We start from the raw sequence: 19,457 nt of genomic DNA, 5'->3' as shown, positions 1-19,457 counted from the left end.
GGGCGGGGCGGCGCCGTCTCCAGAAAGGCCTGCGATTGGTGGACGGCACGGCGGCGGGGGCGGGGCGACGCCAGCTCTCCGGACAAGGGCGGGGATTGGTGGGCGGGGATTGGTGGGCGGGGCGGGCCCGCGCCGGGGGCGTGACCGGGGCACGTGGTACGGAAGCGGCGAGGCGGCAGCGGCGGGCTTGTGAGGTGCTGTTATGGACCGCTAGGCGGGGAGGCTCCTGAGGGCGGCGGCTGCGGGGCGGAGGCCGGGAGCGTGGGGCCCCGGGCCGCCTCCGGGGGAGCAGGGGAGGCTGGGCGCGGCTGTGGGGCCGAGGACACAGGCCCGCTCTGCGTGTGGCCGGCCTGACGGGAGAAGAGGGTGTCGGGTCAAAAGGCCCGCTCGGGGGTCCGGGCTCTGGGGCGGCGGGGAGGACGCGCGCGTGCCGGTCTTTCGACCCTCCCTCGGCGAGGACCGCAGAAAACTAAAGCCTGTCTTTTTCAGCAGAGCCCTTGGCGGAAGCCTGAGTTTGGTGTCGCGGGACGGCCAGCGCCCGGGGGGTCAGAGGCCCGGGGTCAGGGGTCTCTAGACCCCGCCCACATTTAAGGCTGGGAGTTTGCAGCTGGCAGCTCTCAGGCAGCCTCCGTTTTCTCACCTGTCAAGTGCAGTGATGCCTGGTCCCGGTTCGGCCTGCACCGAGCCCTTGAGACCCTGGGCCTCGCGGGCAGGGCCTGCGAGCCGCCTGCGCCGCCGACACGGGATCCTAGTGCTGGCTCAGGGATCTGGTGCAGGTTTTATTCATGCCTTTGTCGTCCCTGGAGTTTGCAGGGAGAGGTGGCGAGAAGTAATTCTGTAGAACTGTACGTTTGGATTGAAGGTCTAGATTGGGCAAACCAGACGTCTCCACAGCCGTTTCAGTGGTTTTACACAGATTTGAAGCCATGATTCAGGCGTTTGTTTAGGGTACCATGTGCCTTGAATCAGGGCGGGACAGGATGGGGGCACTCAGAACTGGGAGAATCATTCATAGGCATTGCTGGGTGGTTCCAGGTGCTACCGTATCACTTCTTCCTCTCACACTAGTTTCACTGTTGAAGTTATGTTACTCCCCAGAACCTTAGATTCCAAGAGGAGAGTGAGGCTGGCATTTCTTTCGAGAGGGTAAATGTTTGCTTTTGCTCACTCCAGCTCAGTGCTTTCACCCTAATAAATGGAGTTCACCAGGGCATATAAAAGAAGTGGTGGTGGGCTTCCCTGGTGACGCAGTGGTTAAGAGTCCGCCTGCCGATGCAGGGGACACGGGTTCGTGCCCCGGTCCGGGAAGATCCCACATGCCGCGGAGCGGCTGGGCCCGTGAGCCATGGCCGCTGAGCCTGCGCGTCCGGAGCCTGTGCTCCGCAACGGGAGAGGCCACAGCAGTAAGAGGCACGTGTACAGCAAAAAAAAAAAAAAAGAAGAAGTGGTGGTGAAACGGGAATAACCAGAACTGTGAGTGGGAAGGAGAAATGGACCTGGCCTGACCTCTCTTACTGGGTTAGCAGTTCAGAGGAGCAGGTGCTTTTTCTCCGGCCTTGGTGAGGTGGCCTGCGGAGCTGAACAGTTGGTCTCGGTCTCTGTTTACTCTCCTTTGAAAAAATGTGCAGCTTAGATAGTTGAATCTTTGACTTTTGCTGGAAGGCCATTGGTTAATTGGGCCTCAAAGAACATAATATTAATGAGAATATATCACGGTGAGTGTGGGATTTGTGGCATTTAATGACCAGAAACTCAAATGAAAAGTACCTGATGTAGCATATTGTCCTGCTAAATAGGGTTTCTTTTGTGATTGAAAACTTTGACTTGTATGCTGTGCCTCTGCATTCAGGGTTCCCTGTCTTTGAGGTAAGAGCCTCAGCTGAAACCCTCTGAGTTGGCTGGAAGGTTTGTGTGCTCTTTTATGGGTGTGGGAAGAGGATTGACCTTACTGAACTCACACTGCACTTCCTCGATCTGTTGCCAGGCTTCATGTCTCAGTGGATAAAGTCTCTCCTGTCTTTAGAAGTCACTTCAGAATCCTATACCAAGAAAAAGATGCTCTTTAACTCCAGTGTATCCACACGCAGGCGCTTTTCTGGCGTCCTGCTCCGTAACTACAGAGATGTAGTAGGGTCTTGTGACTCTGCAGCTGCAGTTCTGAAATACTTCCTGTCACTGCGGTGCTGAGTTTGCTCCCTGTCCCTGAGCACTTTCTTCCTGTCACTGCTGAGGTTTGAGTCTTGCCACGTGATGGAACCTGAGTTGTCAGTTGGAGGAAGGGGGGGAGAACCAATTTTGAAGGCGCCAATTCCAGGATTTTCTGTGCTTCATATTGATTCCAGGTTTTAAAGAAGATGAGTCAGGACTTCCCTGGCGGTCCAGTGGTTGGGACTCCGAGCTTCCACCGCAGTGGGCACGGGTTCAGTCCCTAGTTGAGGAACTATCAATAGGATCCTGCATGCCTTGAGACACGGCCAAACAAACAAAACAGATGATGGGTCACATGATTTCTTTTCCCCTGTATTTGTAAGGTGGAGCAGGACGTGTTGGGTCGCACAGAGCAGAAACTGGATGTTAGAAAATGCACCTGGGAGGCTGGAAGTTTCTTTAATCTTAATCGGGCCCTAGTGGAGTTTCATACGTTGTCTTGGCTGTTTCTGGGCCCAGGTTGTCAGTTTCCTTAAACTGAATTATGATCCTCTCCTCGGGCTTTGTTTGCTGTGTTGTTGGTTTGTGGCAGGGAGACAAGATGTGACATTTTTGCTGGGAGCCTTGGAGTGATTATTTCCTCTGTGGTAATAGTAAGGGGAAGTTGTGGGCTTTAAGAGAGTAAAATTAAATTTTAAGAAACGTTTTAAAATGCCGGTATGTCAGTGCTCCTGGGGAGTACCTGCTTTTAATTTATATCAGATTGTCTTCAACTCAGGCCCTTCCTTCGATTACCTTCCATTTGGACACACAATTCTGTGTACCTTTTCCTTCTGAAAAAAGAATGGAGATCAGCCTGAGCCTCTGACTGCTTTCCAGAACCACTGTATCTGCCGAGGTCACTTGCTGGAGTCCTCGTGACAACTGCATCCAGTGCTGGTTGGGGAGTGGAGTGCAGTTTATGATCCTGCACAAGTGCCTCCAGGCCTGTTGATCAATTGGACCCTGTCTCGAGGCAGCACTGACAGATTCTTCTTCCTTCCAAGAATCTCCAAGGTCTGCGGTCTGGTTGAAAGATGTCGGCCCTCACTGCCCTGTTTAAGTACGTTGATGAGAATCAGGATCGCTACATTAAGGTAAGGGAATGTTTATTCTAGTGAGCATTCAAGTTCAGTTTAATTCCATGGCACCCAGAGAAACTTTCAAGAAGCTAACATGAATTATGCTGTTCTAATCAAGTGTTAAAAATACTGTCTAGATGGAGAAAGACCAACGCTAGTGTGATCTCACATGTGGAATCTCAAAAAGTTGCGCTCAGAGAAGTGGAGAGTCAAACGGTGGTTGTCGGGGGGTGGGGAACTGGGGAGGTGTTGGCCAAAGGGTACAAACCTCAGTTACAAGATGGGTACGTTCTGGGGATCCAGTGTACTGCATGGTGGTTATAGTCAGCAATACTGTATCGTGTACTTGAGTAGATCTTAAGTGTTCTCACCACAAAAAAAAAGTAACTAAAAAAAAAAAATAAAAATAAATTAAAAGTAACTGAAAAATGTGTATTGTCTAGAGGTCTTTTCCTCTGCTTTCTCATTACAGTATATAAGTTGGCTTTTGACAGAAACTCTTAATACATGTTTCTAGAAATGGCAAAGCTAATTAAAGATTTTTGTTTATTCTTGTGATAGATATAAAGAACTATTTTACATTTAGCATGTTTTAAATGATTTGGTAATGTTATGCATTAATCTGTTTCTTGATGTTAACTTAAAGAATCATACGTTAAAATCGCCCTTGGTAGACATATTTCAGGTGAAATCTTTAGAGTTGTCATTCCAAAACTTATATTTTAGAGAACTTGGCCATCGTCAGGATGATAAATAAGCCAACTTGGACTCTGAAAATATTGGGTATTTTCTGTATTTTTCAGTTGTAATTTTGTCAGATGCAGATATAAACGTGTTTGTGGAACTTTGTACGTGTTACACTCACGTCACGCTTAATGGTTAACGATTTTCCTGTCATGCTGTATAGCTCTTGGTGTAGGGTCAGTACAGACAGTCCCTTTACATCTTAAGCAAAAAGCAGATGCCATGGAGCTCTTCTTCGGTGTCTGGGCAGCATGTTCCAAATGGAGTGGCCGCAGGTAGCAAGTGACCTCTGTGGGCCTGACAGTGGCACACTTGTGAGTACTTTCCTTCCTCAAGGAGCACCTTTTCAGAATCCCATCTGCTTATTATCCACAAACAGAAACTTGCAGAATGGGTGGCCATCCAGAGCGTGTCTGCGTGGCCGGAGAAGAGAGGTGAGATCAGGAGGATGATGGAGGTCGCCGCTGCCGACATCAAGCAGCTGGGGGGCTCCGTGGAGCTGGTGGACATTGGAAACCAGAAGGTAGGCGGCCGGCAATCTCCGCGCTGCAGAGCCACAGCGAGCAGGTTTACTGAGGAGTTGATAGGACTAGGCTAGTTCTTACATGTCTTTGCTTCAGATAACCTGCTGGTCTTTCAAACAAAGAAGGCCTGATTTGGATGCTAAACTGTGATTTCTTGAGCTGGATTAGAGAGAGATTGGTGATACTCATCACTGTTCTCCAGGGAGGAGAACTGTTGAGTGTTATCTAAGCAGAAGTTAACATAATGGCCATTCTGAGGCGAGCTGACATTCCTTCCCAGAAGTCAGTCAGCCTTCAGACCAGGAAGTTGCTCTTTGCCAATCAGATGCAAAACTAATGGAGACTCCCACTCACACCCACTGTGTCCCCAGTTGGTAGAAACAGCACTTTTCATGACTTGATTCCTGGAAAAGGGCTACTTTATGTGTGGGACTTGGGGCTCAGTTGCATTTTAATGTAGGATCCTGACAGATTCTAACTTGAATGAACAGTCTCATTTTATGGTACATTATTCCACTATTTTCCTTTCAGATGATTTCAGTCCCGTGTTAATTACATGTTTCATGGCATGCATTTTCAAAGTTTGCAACGCTCTTTTGTGTTGCAGTGATAACTGGGTTTGGTTTATCTTGGTTCTCTTGCCTGATGATTTATGTGTCCGTTGAAACCATATCCTGGGATTTCAGATATGGACACTCAGCTCTTTTCATAAATGGAAGGACCCAGAGGCCCAGGTGGGCTCTGTCGCCCTGGGAACCAATAAAAGGCCCATGGCAAAGGAGGTTAAAATCTGGGCCTTCCGCTTCCCAGTCCAGTGTTGTTTGTGTGAGATTTCTTCTGACCACAGACTTAATAGTTAACTGAAGATTACGTAAGACACCTTAGAGCTTCATGGCACTTTGCCCACTCATGAGAGGCTAAACCAGGTTTCTTTGAGTTAGTTTCTGTTAGGAGCATACTTGACTTGCTTCCTCTTCCTTTTTTCCTAATACATTAAAAAAAAATCTAGGTGGCAAATAATTTTTAAGAGTTGTTTTGTTAAAATATATGGATCTATCCTGTTTAACACGGATGTAACAGTGCGGTTCTTCAGAAAGGACCTTCCATGAAAGACTAAATGACTGCCACACTATTTGAGTTCCATGATGCCTACTTTTATCAGGGAAGGAGCTGGCAGCTTTCATCACTGTTAGAGAAGCTCTGCCGAGTCCTCGTGGGGCGCAGCCATAGCGCATCAGTTCATCTGGCAGCGGTGTTGCCCTTTTCTGGAGGTGGTGGTGACTTGGGGCAGGTGTGGGGTGGCCGTCAGCACTTGTACGCGCAGAAGCTGGGGTACCTTCAGGCTCACAGAGTAGAGATGATGTTGGGAGCCCGGTCCCTGCTGGGCAAGGCTCAGGGGCCGGTGTGATGGTGGGAGGGCTGATTTGGGGCTCTTGGGGGCAGGAGCCGTCACGTCCGGCCTGCCTGCAGCCCAGCGCTGCCCCGGGCGGTGGCGGGCCCCGTCCCTGAGGGCCCAAGCGCCAGACAGAGGAGCTCAGCAAATGGGACAGTCATGGCTCGTGAGCAGAGCAGTGACGGAAGAGCCCCCGGCGCCGGTGCAGTGGGTCAGGGGTCGGGAGCTGGACTCGTGTGGTGGCTGTTAGAATGGGTGGAAAGGAGGGAGACACGAGGACCCCGTGTCACAGACTTGTGCCCACACAGGTGCTGGGAGAGGACAGTACGTTCTCCCTGTAAACACATCACTGTGTCCCTCGCCCAGGCCTTGTCCTGTGACATCTGAGTAAGTGGGGAAGCCCAGAGAGAGATTTGCAATTTGCGGCATGAATATCTATGGGCCCAAGTGGCTTCTTAGAAAATGCTGAAGTGTTTCGGAGGAGCTGCCTGGAGCAGAGATTTATTTAGAGAAAGTCTCTTGTTTAAAAATCACTTTCCTATGAGGCGAGCTAAGGGCCAGCTGGGACCGCAGCGCTCCGTGTCTTGTGTGACCAGGTCAGAGCATTTGGTTTCGAGCACGGTTCTTTGCCCTGGCCGCTACAGGCCGTCCTCGCGAGGACACAGCCCCATGGCAGCTCGCGTGCGTGCGTGGCGAGGTGGAGTCCAGGATTGCGCATGGGCAGCTGCAGGGTCAGCAGCAGTTACTTAAGTTGGCATTTATGAGTCGGGTGTACTGGAAAGACAGATCCTGTATCCTGAGAGCACTCGGCGGCCTGGAACGTTCCCTGATGCGTGCACGGACACGGAGAGGTGCTTAGTGCCCCTGGGAGTTTGGAGAAGGACACTTATACCGGCCCATCACCAGCTTTGTACTGATTTGCTTGTCGGTTTTAGCTGCTGCTCATTTTACCTCTTAATTGTAAGTTGTTACCATAGTTTCATTACCAGTTAGGTTTGTGTGTTCTGTTTAGTTACGTATGTTTTCAGAGTGTTTTCTAATAACTAGCCTGACACCCAGGTGTGTGATGGCTCCTCTGACTCATCCTCGCTCTTGCAGTTGAAACTCAGGACGTGCTCCTTTCACCCTCCCTGCCGTTGGGGCACTTCGTAAGGACCTTGGGTTGTCCTCTTGGACTGCAGGAAGGGCGGGGAGGATGGGGTGCCGGATATTTTGTAGGGCCTTTAGTGGGCCGTGGTTTACCATGAAAGGTGCAGACGCCCAGCTGATGTGAATGTTGGAAGGGACCGGAGTTTGATGTGGGGCTTGGCACTGACTTGCCTTCGTACACCTGCATTTCTACCCTAGATGAGGAGGGAATCCTGTGATTAATATCTGTACCCCGTTCTTAGGGGACTGGGAGGCTGCAGCCTCTGGGAGAAGGCTCAGAAGGAGTCCTAGCTACTGCGGCTTGATGCAGTGTGGCCTCCTGCAAATTGCAGTTCCTCGTACCCTGGTCTATGGCCCTTTCTGTGCATGATTGTAATTTACATAAAGAACTTCAAAGTGTATCTGCTTTAAGATTACAGGAGTTTTTATACATTATTTTAGAAAATAATGAACTAAGCTGCATCCCAAACTCAGCCTTTGTAATATGTTTTGTTACATAAAAGTGTTTTTTGAAAATCAACCTTAAAAATTGACCAAGCCACCTGCAGTTGGTAAACGTAATTCACTCTCTGTGCTCTGATGAGATGGGGCGCGTTCGGGGTGGTGTGGCCGTAGTCCAGTCTCTGTGCTCCGGATTATGGGAAAGTGTATTCTTGTTAATTAATGACTCGGTTGAACAGTATGGTCTTGAGCTCTGCAATAGAAGTGGTTGATGAGAACACACAAGATTGTCCAGGGCACGTTGATACATCTGCTTTCAACACCACCCTCTTCACACAAAGCCTGTCCTCCACGGCCTCCTCTCCTCCCCCAGCTCCCTGATGGCTCGGAGATACCACTTCCGCCCATCTTACTCGGCACACTGGGCTCCGACCCGCAGAAGAAAACGGTGTGCATTTATGGACATCTGGATGTGCAGCCGGCAGCCCTGGAGGACGGCTGGGACAGCGAGCCCTTCACCTTGGTGGAGCGAGACGGTAGGGACGCTTCCCCGAGGAAGAGGACTTGTGGCATTTGCTTAGGAGGTACACCCGTGGCCTCTGGGTTGTCTTTCCAGAGCTGGCTGTTTGTACACGATCTAGAAATTGGGTTCTGGAAGCCTCAGGCGTGTGCATCCATCCTTGAAACCTCCAAAAGCCTTCCTTTCTTTGTGGAACCAGGTCTCTGGGGCCTTGGGCCTGCTGGGCTTCCCTCTCCTGCTGACACTTTCCCAGGAAGCCCGATCTGAATTGAGGCGGTGCAGCCTCCCAAAACCTGGGATCCAAACCTGATCCGATTCGTAGCTGCTTCCGTGGCACATTTTAGCAGCTCCCGTCAGGGTTTAGGGACGCGTCGGCCTTTCCCCAATGCCTGCTGCCCTGGTGAGGATGGCAGTGATGGCTCAGCGAAGCCATCGAGGGCTCCTGGGCTGGGCCCCGTGGGCACCTCGCGCACCTCTTCACGGCCCCCCGCACTGGCCCCTCTTCTTGCTGCCCCCCAACCTGCCCCGGGTAAAGGCTCCTCCTGCCTTCGTCACTGAACCTTCACGTTTCCGCACTGGATGCAGCCTTTCGCCACATGGAGCAGCCCCTTCGTTTGTGCCTCGTCCCCTTGGGCCGAGTCCAGACCGTCTTTAAAAAGAAAAAAAGCCTTTCTTGCGGGACACGCTGAGTTTCTGTTGGAGCTTCCCCAGCTCAGGGACAGTCACGTCATTGCTGTGCACAGCGGTCCTCAGGGTGCGCTTGCTAACGTGTCCTCAGTCCAGGGCCTGGGCCCCCGCCCTTCCTCTCGTCCCCTCTCCTCTCTCCCAGCGGCGCCCCTCCTCCCCTCCCCTCTGCACCAGGACCCCCCCAGAGGTCATCCTCGTCCCGCCCCTTCTCTTCCCCTTGCAAGGCCCTCCCCTAGCCTGTGGAGGCGGGTCCTGCACCACCTCCCGCCCTGCCCCACAGCGGTGCCTCTTGGGGGACCCTGTGGGCCCCATCTTCACTCCCCTCATTGCGCCTCCTCCTGTGCCAGCCCTGGTCTCCTACTGCTCAGCCCCTCCCTGACAGCCCACCCCCAGACAGACATACAGACACGCAGGATGGAAGAACCTGGAGCGCCCCGTAGCCCGGAGAAGCTGCCCCCACACGGCTGCTGGCGTGCCGGGCCGGGGGTGGGCGCTCTCGGCCTCTGTCCGCCTCGGCCCGCACAGCCCCGCTCCCTGGGGTCGCTTGGTCAGTGTTTGCCACAGGGATGAGGATGCGTCTTAGAAGAGCTCTTTAGCTTTTGTGAAAAGCAGATTTAGTTTAAAAAAGAAATCCCCAAGGCAGTGATGGCTTTAAGCCCCACACGCCTGCTTTGGGGCGGGTCAGGTTGACCTGCGGAACATTGAAAACAGGCTAAGAGTGAGGAGAACAGAGGACCGACCGACCAGGACAGGCTGAGGCCGGGAGGGGCCCCCTGAGCACGCGGCGCCCGGGGTTCTGGCCTCCCTCGGGCCTTATGCTGCGTCCGGTCTGGGAGGGGGGTCTGGGCTTGTTTCCCTCGTGTCCTTCAAGGTGGCCAACGCCTAGCCCAGACACCCGCCTTTGTACGGGGGTCCCAGAGGTGGCTGTGCAGAGGGGAGGTGACTGGTTACACTGGGGAGGGGCAACATCCTGTCCTTTAGTGATAACCTAGAGAGGTACGTGACGAACGTCAGTTCTGTTCTTCATCAAACTGGGCTGTGGTGTGGGTGAGACTGTGGTTCTCCTTGGTCGGTGCACCTGCATCCAGCCAGGTTTCCCTCACCCGCTGCTGCCGGCTGGCTGTGGACTGGATTTTAACACCCTAGCCAAGTGGCAGTGGTCCCGTGGAGCTGGGTTTGCAGCCCGTGCCCTGAGGCGGTGGGGACGTTGGCTGCACTCCCGCGCTGCTCTTAGATCAGGCGAGTTCTCTGGAAGATCCTAACAATCGTGTTGGGTGGAGACTCGGGGCTTCTGATAGAATGGAAACGGGGCTTCTGACACGAGGAAGAGGCTTAGGACGGCTGTGTGGGGTCACGCTGGGATGTCAGATGTTCACTGAGAGGTGCTCCTTTCTGTGCGCTGCGACCATCACCTGATGAACTTGCTGGTTGCTGTTCCAGGCAAACTGTACGGGAGAGGAGCCACCGATGATAAGGGGCCAGTGGCCGGCTGGATGAACGCCCTGGAAGCCTTTCAGAAAACGTGTCAGGTACGCTGCCCACATCTAGCGCCCGATTCACCTGCTCCACCTGGGTGTGCAGAGTGGGACTTTCTGTTCCCAGAACAGCCTGTAAAGATCAAAGAGCACGGGCCAGGAGACAGCAGGCTTCCCCCGCCAAACTGTATCAGCACAGCTGGGTCATCTTCCAGTTTATAGGTTGTTTTCCAGTTTGAGGAAACATTGAAGGTGCATTGGTTTTACATTTGTCCCAAGGTCACCCTGTTGGTGGCTCAGCAGGGACCCAGGCAGGTGAGAGTTCTGGGCTCTGACCGCGCCTGGGAAGTGGGTGCTTGCCAGGGCGTGACCCAGGCCCTGTGCTAGCCGACAAACCCTTACTTTCTCTGTGTGGTTTTTATCCTCCTAAAAGTAAATTTGATTTTTAAAAATATATTTCCTTAAGTGAAACATCTGCTCCTTGTTGAAAGTTTGTAAAATACAGAAAAGTAGAGAGAAAAAAGAGGTGCCTAGAATCCAGGCCTCAGAGACTTAACATTTTGTTACTGACCAATCTTCTCAAGAATTCTTTTTAATCTAATTGTGACCATAACGTATAGGCAGTTTCTGCATCCTGCTTTTATCTTGTGTTGCGATAAGAATGATGAGACAAGCATTTTTGTCAGGACGTGCGGTGGTAGATCTGAAAAGGTTTGAGGGAGCTGGGCTCGGGCTGGGAAGGCCCCTCTCCTCCAGGGCCCCTGGGATCAGCGCGTGGCCAAGCAGAGGGGTGGCCGTGTGCAGGGCAGAGCTGCCCAGCGCACCTCCCCTCACCCCTGTTCCACTGGAGTGGCAGGGGGGCGGTGCGTGTGGTGAGCAGCACTGTCTGGGGGCAGCTCTGAGCTAGGACCCCGCAGACCTGAGTCCATACAGGCCCAGCCTTCCGTGGCCTTTGGCATCGCCTCGCTCAAGTGTGGCTTCACGTTCTCTCCTGTGGAAGGGCCACGTGCCTCACAGCACAGCCTTGGGGAGACCTGGAAGGCCAACCGACCAGGAGCCAGGTGGCATCTTAGGGTCACTGTCAGCTCTGGAGGAAAAGGGCCTGCAGTACGTGGAGCGCCTTCTGAACTGGGGGAAGCGCTCTCTTGCTCTTGCGTGCGCTGCTGGTGGCCACGCAGATGAGGCTCTGGCTGTCTGTGTCGTGGCCTTTGTTTTAGAGGGAGCGGCTCAGCTTTGCTGGAGACGCAGATTCGCGCTGGGTGAGCGCAGAGACCCCAACGAGTGGCACATGTGGTCAGGCTGGGAGCTCCTTGGAAGGAGTCCTTCTAAGGGTGACCGGCCAAAGCCACGCTTGTCCCCTGGTGGCCCAGTGCCTGGGTACTGAGGGTCTGTGTGGGCCACACACAGCCTGCCCAGTGGTGGGTCTGGAGGAAGTCGGTTATTTGAAATTCGTGACTTCACAACATTGGGTGGCTTCCTGGCTGTTGCTTCTAAGTCCGTGCGTGCTGAGTACCTTCCTTCACCGGTCTTCTGCCCAGGAAGTCCCCGTCAACGTCCGCTTCTGTCTGGAGGGCATGGAGGAGTCTGGCTCCGAAGGCCTGGACGCGCTGATCTTTGCCCAGAAGGACGCGTTCTTTAAGGATGTGGACTACGTCTGCATCTCCGACAACTACTGGCTGGGGAAGAACAAGCCCTGCATCACCTACGGGCTCCGGGGCATCTGCTACTTCTTCATCGAGGTCTGTGCCGAGTCGTGCAGGGAGCAGCTGGGAGGGCTCTGGGTGCCCACGCTTTCTCCTGTGGTTGGAGTTTCCAGAGTTCTGGCATTTAGGAAGCACCTTGCTTTGCTTGTTGAGGGAGCAGATTTTGATTTCGAAAATGGTCGTGTGAATGTTCTTTGCTCACTTTACTGTCGCGTGGTAAGAACGGGCTCCCGTGAGCAGCCAAGCAGGGTGGCCGTGTGTCCGCAGGTGGAATGCAGCAACAGGGACCTGCACTCCGGCGTGTACGGCGGCTCGGTGCACGAGGCCATGACTGACCTCATCATGCTGATGGGTGAGCGTGGGCTCCGTCACCGCGTGGCAGTTGGGCAGGAGGTTGGTGCGGGCACTGCTTCCAGGCTGCTTCATGCCTTCTGTCCCTCCCTCCCCCCCCCCCGACTGACTGTTCCCTTTAAAAGACCCCCATGCTTCATTTCTGCCTCCCCTCTCCCCCACGTCGTCTCCGTGGCCCGACTTGGGCACCCCGCCTGCCCTGTCACCTGGCATCACGGCCGTCCTTCCTCTGGACGCCATTGTGTCTTACGTCCCTGGAGGGCGTCTGCCTCGGTCTAGTTGACACTGTGACTGGCCGCAGCGGTCTCCTGTGCACTCAGCCCTTTTGAGAGCGAGGCCACGGCTGCCTTGCCCGGTGTCCCCCCGGTGCACGGCCTCGGCCCGCCGTGTGCTCAGTCCTGTTTCCTTCCCTGGCGGGCGGCGGCTGCCCTGCATGGAGTCGACTTTTCTGGGACTGGAGTCTACCCTGCCCTACTCGGTTTTCTGTCCTCAGCGTGGGAGCAGGTAGTTTCTCATGGGACGTGCCTTAAACAGGACATGATGGACAGAGGAGTGGTTTTCAGGGCGGGCCTGTGGGAGCTCATTTGCTCCGTGTGTATCCTGCTCCGCGACCATGGACGGCTCACCTACCTTCCGTGTCTCCATCCCTTTATCTTACACGGAAGGTGACCCCGCTCTCCTCCCTGGGTTGTTACGGTAACAAAACGGCTTAAGAAGTGCGTGCACGCCGAGTGCCCATCCTCTCCGCTCCTCCAGGCTCCTTGATGGACCGGAAGGGGAGGATCCTCGTCCCCGGCATCAGTGAGGCAGTGGCCTCCGTGACGGACGAGGAGCTGGAGCTCTACGACAAGATCGACTTCGACCTGGAGGAGTACGCCCGGGATGTGGGGACAGAGACCCTGCTGCATGACTGCAAGGTGCTGCCCGGGCGCCGCGAGGCCTGCCCCCGCCGGGCTGGCAGCGTCCCCGGTCCTGGGGCCCCGGGGAGGAGGCTGAGGGCTGGGCGGACTCGGGCGCACGCCGGGCACGGGAGCAGCCGGATGGTGCAGGTGCCGGAAGGCACCACGCGCCAGGCTGGGAGCTGGGAGCTCTTTAACGTGTCAGATGTCGACTGTGGAGAGCTCGGAGCTGGGGCACGTCTGCAGAGAGGCGGGGGCTTTTCCTCATTTGCACGCGCGGGGAAGTCGCTTTACCACCCGGCCCAGAGATGATTTAAGCCGTTCCTGATGGAGCTGGGTGCTGAGGTGGAAACCATTTGCACAAAACGTTTACTTAACTGTCAGGAGAAAATCATGTTGTGATTTTTCTCTTAATTAGCTTAGTTCCTGGTTTCTAAGGTGTGAATGTAAGTTCACGTGGTTAACTAAGCTTTCATTGAGCCGCAGCGGCAGGCCCTGGGCAGGCAGGAGGGGCACAACCGGGCTTGGCCCTTGAGTGTCACCTCTCCAGGTGACAGACGGGCAGAGAAGCTTAGGGGGTGTGCGGAGGCCACGGTGGTCTGGCCTGGCGCCTGGGGGCAGGGGGGAGGCCTTCTTAGACAGGAGTGCCACGGGGCCTGCAGGAGACAGGCGGGGCCGAGCGGCAGAGCGGGCTCAGCTGTCCCGCTCGTGGGCGGCCAGTGAGGCCTGGGGTTCGGAGTGAAGGTGCCTGACGGAAAGGCCTCTGGTCTGCCGAGGAGCTCGTGCGCTGCCCTGGACGACGGCGGTGTGACTGGTGTTGAGTAGAGGGACGCGCTGATGAGACCTCTCTGGGGACAGACTGTGGGCAGGGGGTGTGGCAGCATAGGGGCTGAGGCACTGGGGCTGGGGGGCCGTGAGGCTGCAGGGGCGCTGGGGGGACGGGGAGGCAGGACTTGGGACCCCTCAGGCTCAGGACACATCAGAGAGGACTGAGCAGAGTAAGGATTTCACAGGCAGAGCCGAGACGGGTCCCTCGCGGACGGTAGTTGGTTAGGTCCTGACGCCGTGACCAAGAGAGACTAGTCCCGGGGTAGGGACGAGTCTGGGGAAGGTTGGGCTATGGACACATTTGTATTTCCTCCTGCCCCGCTGCCTTCCGGTAACGTTTGCCTTTGCGTGAGGTGCCTGCTTAAGGGCCGTGTCTGCTCCTTCCAGCTGTCACTGGGCTCTTTGGTTCACAGACACGTCCAGAGTTACGTGCTGAGTCGCAGAGGAAGCCCAGGGGTTCGGGCGGCGGCGTGTCCTCTCCTGATAACGTCGCGTGCCACCGCTGGGACGAGAGGGGCCGTGTCAAGTAGACGCTCGGGAGACGGGGGGCTGCCTTGTGCCAGTCCCCACGGCAGAAACTGCCGGGCTTGTCCGTGGGCACTGGCCTAGGACATGGTACACGGCCTGGCTTGCCCTCCTCGGGGAGCTCGCCCCACCCTCGGTGTCCTGTAAGCCCAGGACCTAGGATGGCCGGGGTCATGCCTCCCTCCCCCTCCTGGTGCCCCTGGCTCTGCAACAGCCCTCATATGCGTGGGGCCGGCCAGAACACCGTGGCTTCTGTGTGGTCAGTTCTGTTGACCCGGGCGGTGCGGACTCACTGGGAGGCGCGGAGAGGACACGCTTGCAGCCATCCTGGATGCACATGGCCCCCGCTTGGGGGGCTGTTGTAGCGGCTGCTGGGTCGCTCTTGCCTTCCTGACGGTGTGTGGACCACAGGCCGGCCGGGCTCCTCCATGAGCAGGCGGTGCCGTCTCCAACCCACTTTGTCGTTTTTCTGCAGAAAGACATCCTGATGCACAGATGGCGGTACCCGTCCCTCTCCTTCCACGGGATCGAAGGTGCCTTCTCTGGGTCGGGGGCCAAGACCGTGATTCCTCGCAAGGTGGTCGGCAAGTTCTCCATCAGGCTCGTGCCAGACATGACTCCTGAAGTGGTCACCGAGCAGGCACGTGGGGCGCGGGGGCGCAGGGAGGGCGTGCCGTGCGTGCAGCGCCTGCCGCCGGGGCTCTGGGCAGCAGGAGAGCACGCCTCCGCCCGCGCAGCCCTGTCCTTGGCTCTTGCCAGCTCAGCGATTGCTGGGATAAGCAGTTCAGAGCTAATCAGAGGTAAAGGTTGTATGAAAAGGCATCCTGTGCGATTGGCCTCTGTCACTGCTGAGGCGTGCTAAAATCTCACCTCTGACCTCATCCAGAGGCTCAAGGCAGTTGCTGACTTTGGGCTGCATGTGTTCTGGTGGGAGTCCACGGGCCTTTGGTCCCTGGTGAGCGGCAGACGGGGAAGAGTCCAGAGGGGGAGAATCCAGAGTGGGGCAGCGTCTGGTATCTGAAAGTCAGCCAGGCTTGTGGGGGAGCAGTCCCTCGTCCTCACCTGGGAAGGTTTCATGGAGAGACGGAGTCAGGACCTTCCCTGTTGGGAGGGGAAACTGAGGGCCACTCTCCAAGCCTAGGACTGAGATTTTCTCATCATGAGGTGACCCTGGGTCAGCACCTGGCTCTGTTTTTGCTTTAGATGTAATCATTTTTGTAAAGCAAGTTAAGGGGCGTTTTCTTTAAACTTGATTTAAGTGTTATCATTATATGGGATTTAAATATTAACATCATATGGGGATATCTACGTAAAGGGTGAATTGCTTGAAATTAAAACATTACCTTTTACCTTAAATAACTGAAGTTTGTTTCATGATAAAATCCCTTTTTCTGCTATCGTAGTTATGCAGATCAGTGTTTAGCAGCAGCAAATGAGACTCATTGTAGACCCATAGACTCACTGTAGACCCCTTATAGACCCATTGTAGACGACTGTGGGCTCACCCCCAGAGACTGCTGTGGAGTAGCTCCCCAGCACTAGATCAGAGGCCAGGCTTGTAAGACACTGTCTCTCCTGCCTGTGCTTCAGGTTACGAGCTACTTGACCAAGAAGTTTGCTGAACTGGACAGTCCCAACAAGTTCAAGGTGTACCTGGGCCACGGTGGGAAGCCCTGGGTATCCGACTTCAACCACCCTCATTACTTGGCTGGGAGAAGAGCCCTGAAGACAGGTCAGATGTCCTCTTTGGGGGCTGATAGGCGCTGGTGGATTGTGGGCGTGTGGCTGTGTTGGCTCTGTCTCTGTGCGGGCTGGGCTGTGCCACCTCCAACCTTGAGAGCGGGGCTGCTGGTCTGGACTTGGGGTTGCGGGCCAGTAGATCTGTGGCGGATCCCTGGCCTCGCAACCCTAAAGCTCAGTGTCTTTTATTCCATTCTCCCTCAGTTTTTGGTGTTGAGCCGGACTTGACCAGGGAAGGCGGCAGTATTCCTGTGACTTTGACATTTCAGGAGGCCACGGGGAAGAATGTCATGCTGTTGCCCGTGGGGTCAGCAGATGATGGAGCCCACTCCCAGAATGAGAAGCTCAACAGGTGAGGGCAGAAAAGAGGGGCTGTCTTGGGGTGACTGGGGTGGGCCAGTCAGGGACTGAGGCAAAGAAAGGCCCTGCTTGGAGGGCAGGGGGAGAGCACAGAGCCCTGGGTGTTAGGACAAAAGGTGGAGACTTTGCATCCAGACAGACAGGGAGCAGCTGTGGTCCAGTAAGGCCCTTCACACTAAGTACCAGGTGAGAGCCGCACGTTCCGTTAGACCAGGACCAGGGATGGTCCCTGGTGGGGCAGTCGGACTGGACTTGAGAACCAAGGCAAGCAGCACTCAGGGCCAGCACGCCGGGACGGTGGGACGTCCACTTCCGGGAGGAATGCAGCATGTGTGCCCGGCCCTCGGGACACCAGCCAGCGTGGTGACTGTTCCTCCCTGTCAGGCACAACTACATTGAAGGCACCAAGATGCTGGCTGCGTACCTGTACGAAGTGTCCCAGCTGAAGAACTGAGCACCGCCCTCCTCCCATCACCTCGCGCTCTTCCCGTCGCTCAGGAACGTGGAAGCCCGTCTCTCTCCTTTCCCTCTCGTCAGATTCTCCAGGCATCCGGCAGTGGACACAAGACCACATCTCAGGATGGAGTTAACCTATTCCGGCAGCGATCAATGTTCAGTCCTGGGGGCTTGTAAACGACCCTGGGTGACAGCTGAATTCTCAGTGGTGTCTCCAGAAAATAGCCGAGGCCTAAAAGCACAGGTTCTTCTGTAGAAAGTTCTGGTCGATGTCTACTGGGCTGAAGAGAGGCCTTGGTGCTTCCTGGTCCCACCTCTGCCCCCAGAGCCAGGGTCGCACACACCTGGAGCATTGAGTCGCGGGCACCTGGTGCCTCGAGGTCCATCCTTTCTGTCCGCTGCTGTCTTGGGCACATTCTGTCCTTTTCTCGAGACCTTAACTGTTACTGGTGTTCCACATCTTCTCTTTACTACGATCCCTCAAAACCTAAACCTGCTGGGAGGGTTATCTGATCTCAGTCTGAGTTGCTAAATAAAAAATAAAAACTGAGCCTCTGGAGGAGCTGCTGCCTGTGTGCCTTTCTCTGCGCAGCCCCGTGCCTGTGCGCGGTGAGGTATGCGGTGCGGGCTGGCGGGGTTGAGGTTCGGGCTCAGAACGCCGGTGCCCGTCTCGCTCGTCCTCTCCTGTCCCCACTCCTGGTGCTGCCGAGCCACAGAGGAGCCTATCAGACTGGTTTAAACAGCAGAGTCCCCCGGCCCAGCTGATGGAGGAGGCCACACTAAACTCCCCCGAAGGAACCGGGCCCTTGTTTATCGTGAAGTCTGTGTTTTGTCTACTTTGCTGACCCTCCTGACTCATAGGCTGGGACTGGCATGGGGGACGGGGGTGCTGTTTGTTGGGCCCTGTCACACCTGACACTTAACGGGATGGAGTGGAAGCCATGCTTTCCACCCCTGGATCTCTCCTTCACTGCCTGGGTCCTCCTCAGCCCTGGAGTCACCTCCACAGTGTCCTCAGCAGCGTTGTGAGCTGCAGCCTGCTTATCTCCATCCTTACCACTCATGCTGCTAGGCCTTGGGGAGGCTTGTCCAGGAAAACGGTCTGGTACCAGTCACCCTGCGCCCTCCAGGGACTGAGTCCTTGGAGCTACCTGCTCAGGGTCAGTGCACTTTAACTCTAGTTTCAAGTTAGGGGCAGAAGCTTTACTCGGTGCTCGTGAAATGCATTCATCCCACTGTTCCGTGGGAGGAGAGGCATTCCCCAGCTGTGACCCTGAATGGTGTTACTCCACGGCAGGAAGCTGACCGCTAACAAGAATACCCTGCCTGGTCTTATTTAGAAAAAGAGAACTTACTGGGCTGCGTTCTTGACCCAGAAGAGAAGGAGCTGAGAGGAGTCCCGACCTGAAGGAAAGCTGAGCGTCTCCGCGCGACCAAGGGAAAGTCGTAGTTCCGTTGCTCTTGCTTTTTGGCCACGGCATCAGGAAAGCGTGGTAGACCTGTCAGGATCCTTAAACCACATGTATTAGTGAGGCCGCTGTGACCGCGACGACACAGTCTTCAAGGTGATGACAGTTTTCTCGGGCAGGCGGGGCTCCCCGACTTCAACGTCAAGGTCGTGGCCTCTGCTCCAGCTTGCAGCCCCAGCCTGTAGGAAGGAGGGATGGGGGAAGACAGGCTTCCTCGCTTCTGGGCACCATGCAGAGTTCACATCTTTCTCAGGTAGTCACACAGCAACTCCTAACTGCACAAGAGGCAGGAAACGTGTGGATGACGTTTCTATCGCTGCAGGAGAGGAAAGACATACTGGGGAGCCAACAGTGTGGACGGGGACCCAGACGTTGCATGGATTTGGTCCCATGGCCCCAGCCGTTCGTGTGGGAGAGACCAGGGACTAACCCCGCCCAGGGATAACTCTGGCTCCCAGGCCTGGGGTGATTTGAAAGTCCTCCCCAGCACACTCTAAGTGTTTTGGAGACTCACAGCCTGTTAGTGGTTGAATTGCATCCCTTCAAAATCCGTATTAAAATCCTAACCCCCAGTACCTCAGAGTGGGACCGGATTTGGAGATGGGGTCTTTGCAGAGGTCATGTGGGTGGGCCGTAGTCCAGTATGACTGGTGTCCTCATGAAGGGGGAACGTGTGGACAGGAATGTACCCAGGGAGAGGACCATGTGGAGGCGAAGGCAGAGGCTGGGCCATGCGTTTGCAAGACAGGGAACGTGGACGATTACCTGCAGCCCTTGGAGAGAGGCCAGGCAGAGATTCTTCCCCCACCCTTAGGGAGGAACCAACCCTGCCAACATCTTGATCTTGGACTTCCCAGCCCAGAGCTAGGGGAGAATCGATTTCTGTTGTTTAAGCCGCCCGTTCTGCCACCCTTCACTATGGCA

General features: G+C 55.3%; 1 protein-coding gene across 1 annotated transcript; it reads left to right on the top strand.

Moving 5' to 3' along the window:
• Nucleotides 1-201: 201 nt before the first annotated feature.
• CNDP2 (carnosine dipeptidase 2) lies at nucleotides 202-17,623 on the top strand. The gene is made up of 11 exons (XM_004280009.4): nucleotides 202-3,284; nucleotides 4,393-4,536; nucleotides 7,894-8,056; nucleotides 10,168-10,256; nucleotides 11,741-11,941; nucleotides 12,173-12,257; nucleotides 13,013-13,173; nucleotides 14,984-15,148; nucleotides 16,099-16,240; nucleotides 16,453-16,600; nucleotides 16,993-17,623. Exons 1-11 carry the CDS (start codon nucleotides 3,225-3,227, stop codon nucleotides 17,060-17,062), a joined length of 1,428 nt encoding a protein of 475 aa, XP_004280057.1. The 5' UTR covers nucleotides 202-3,224; the 3' UTR covers nucleotides 17,063-17,623.
• The last annotated feature ends 1,834 nt before the right edge of the window (nucleotides 17,624-19,457 follow it).

This window comes from Orcinus orca, chromosome 15 (genome assembly GCF_937001465.1).
Source record: "Orcinus orca chromosome 15, mOrcOrc1.1, whole genome shotgun sequence".
Classification (NCBI taxonomy): domain Eukaryota; kingdom Metazoa; phylum Chordata; class Mammalia; order Artiodactyla; family Delphinidae; genus Orcinus; species Orcinus orca.
The sequence above is the reverse complement of the archived record's forward strand: the minus strand, read 5'-3'. Positions and strand labels throughout refer to the sequence as shown.

Excerpts from the sequence above, each read along its gene's own strand:
- CNDP2 (XM_004280009.4), top strand. The coding sequence starts at position 3,225 with ATGTCGGCCCTCACTGCCCTGTTTAAGTACGTTGATGAGAATCAGGAT. Across the intron at positions 15,149-16,098 it reads CTGAAGTGGTCACCGAGCAG|GTTACGAGCTACTTGACCAA; the intron begins GCACGTGGGGCG and ends CCTGTGCTTCAG. Across the intron at positions 16,601-16,992 it reads CAGAATGAGAAGCTCAACAG|GCACAACTACATTGAAGGCA; the intron begins GTGAGGGCAGAA and ends CCTCCCTGTCAG.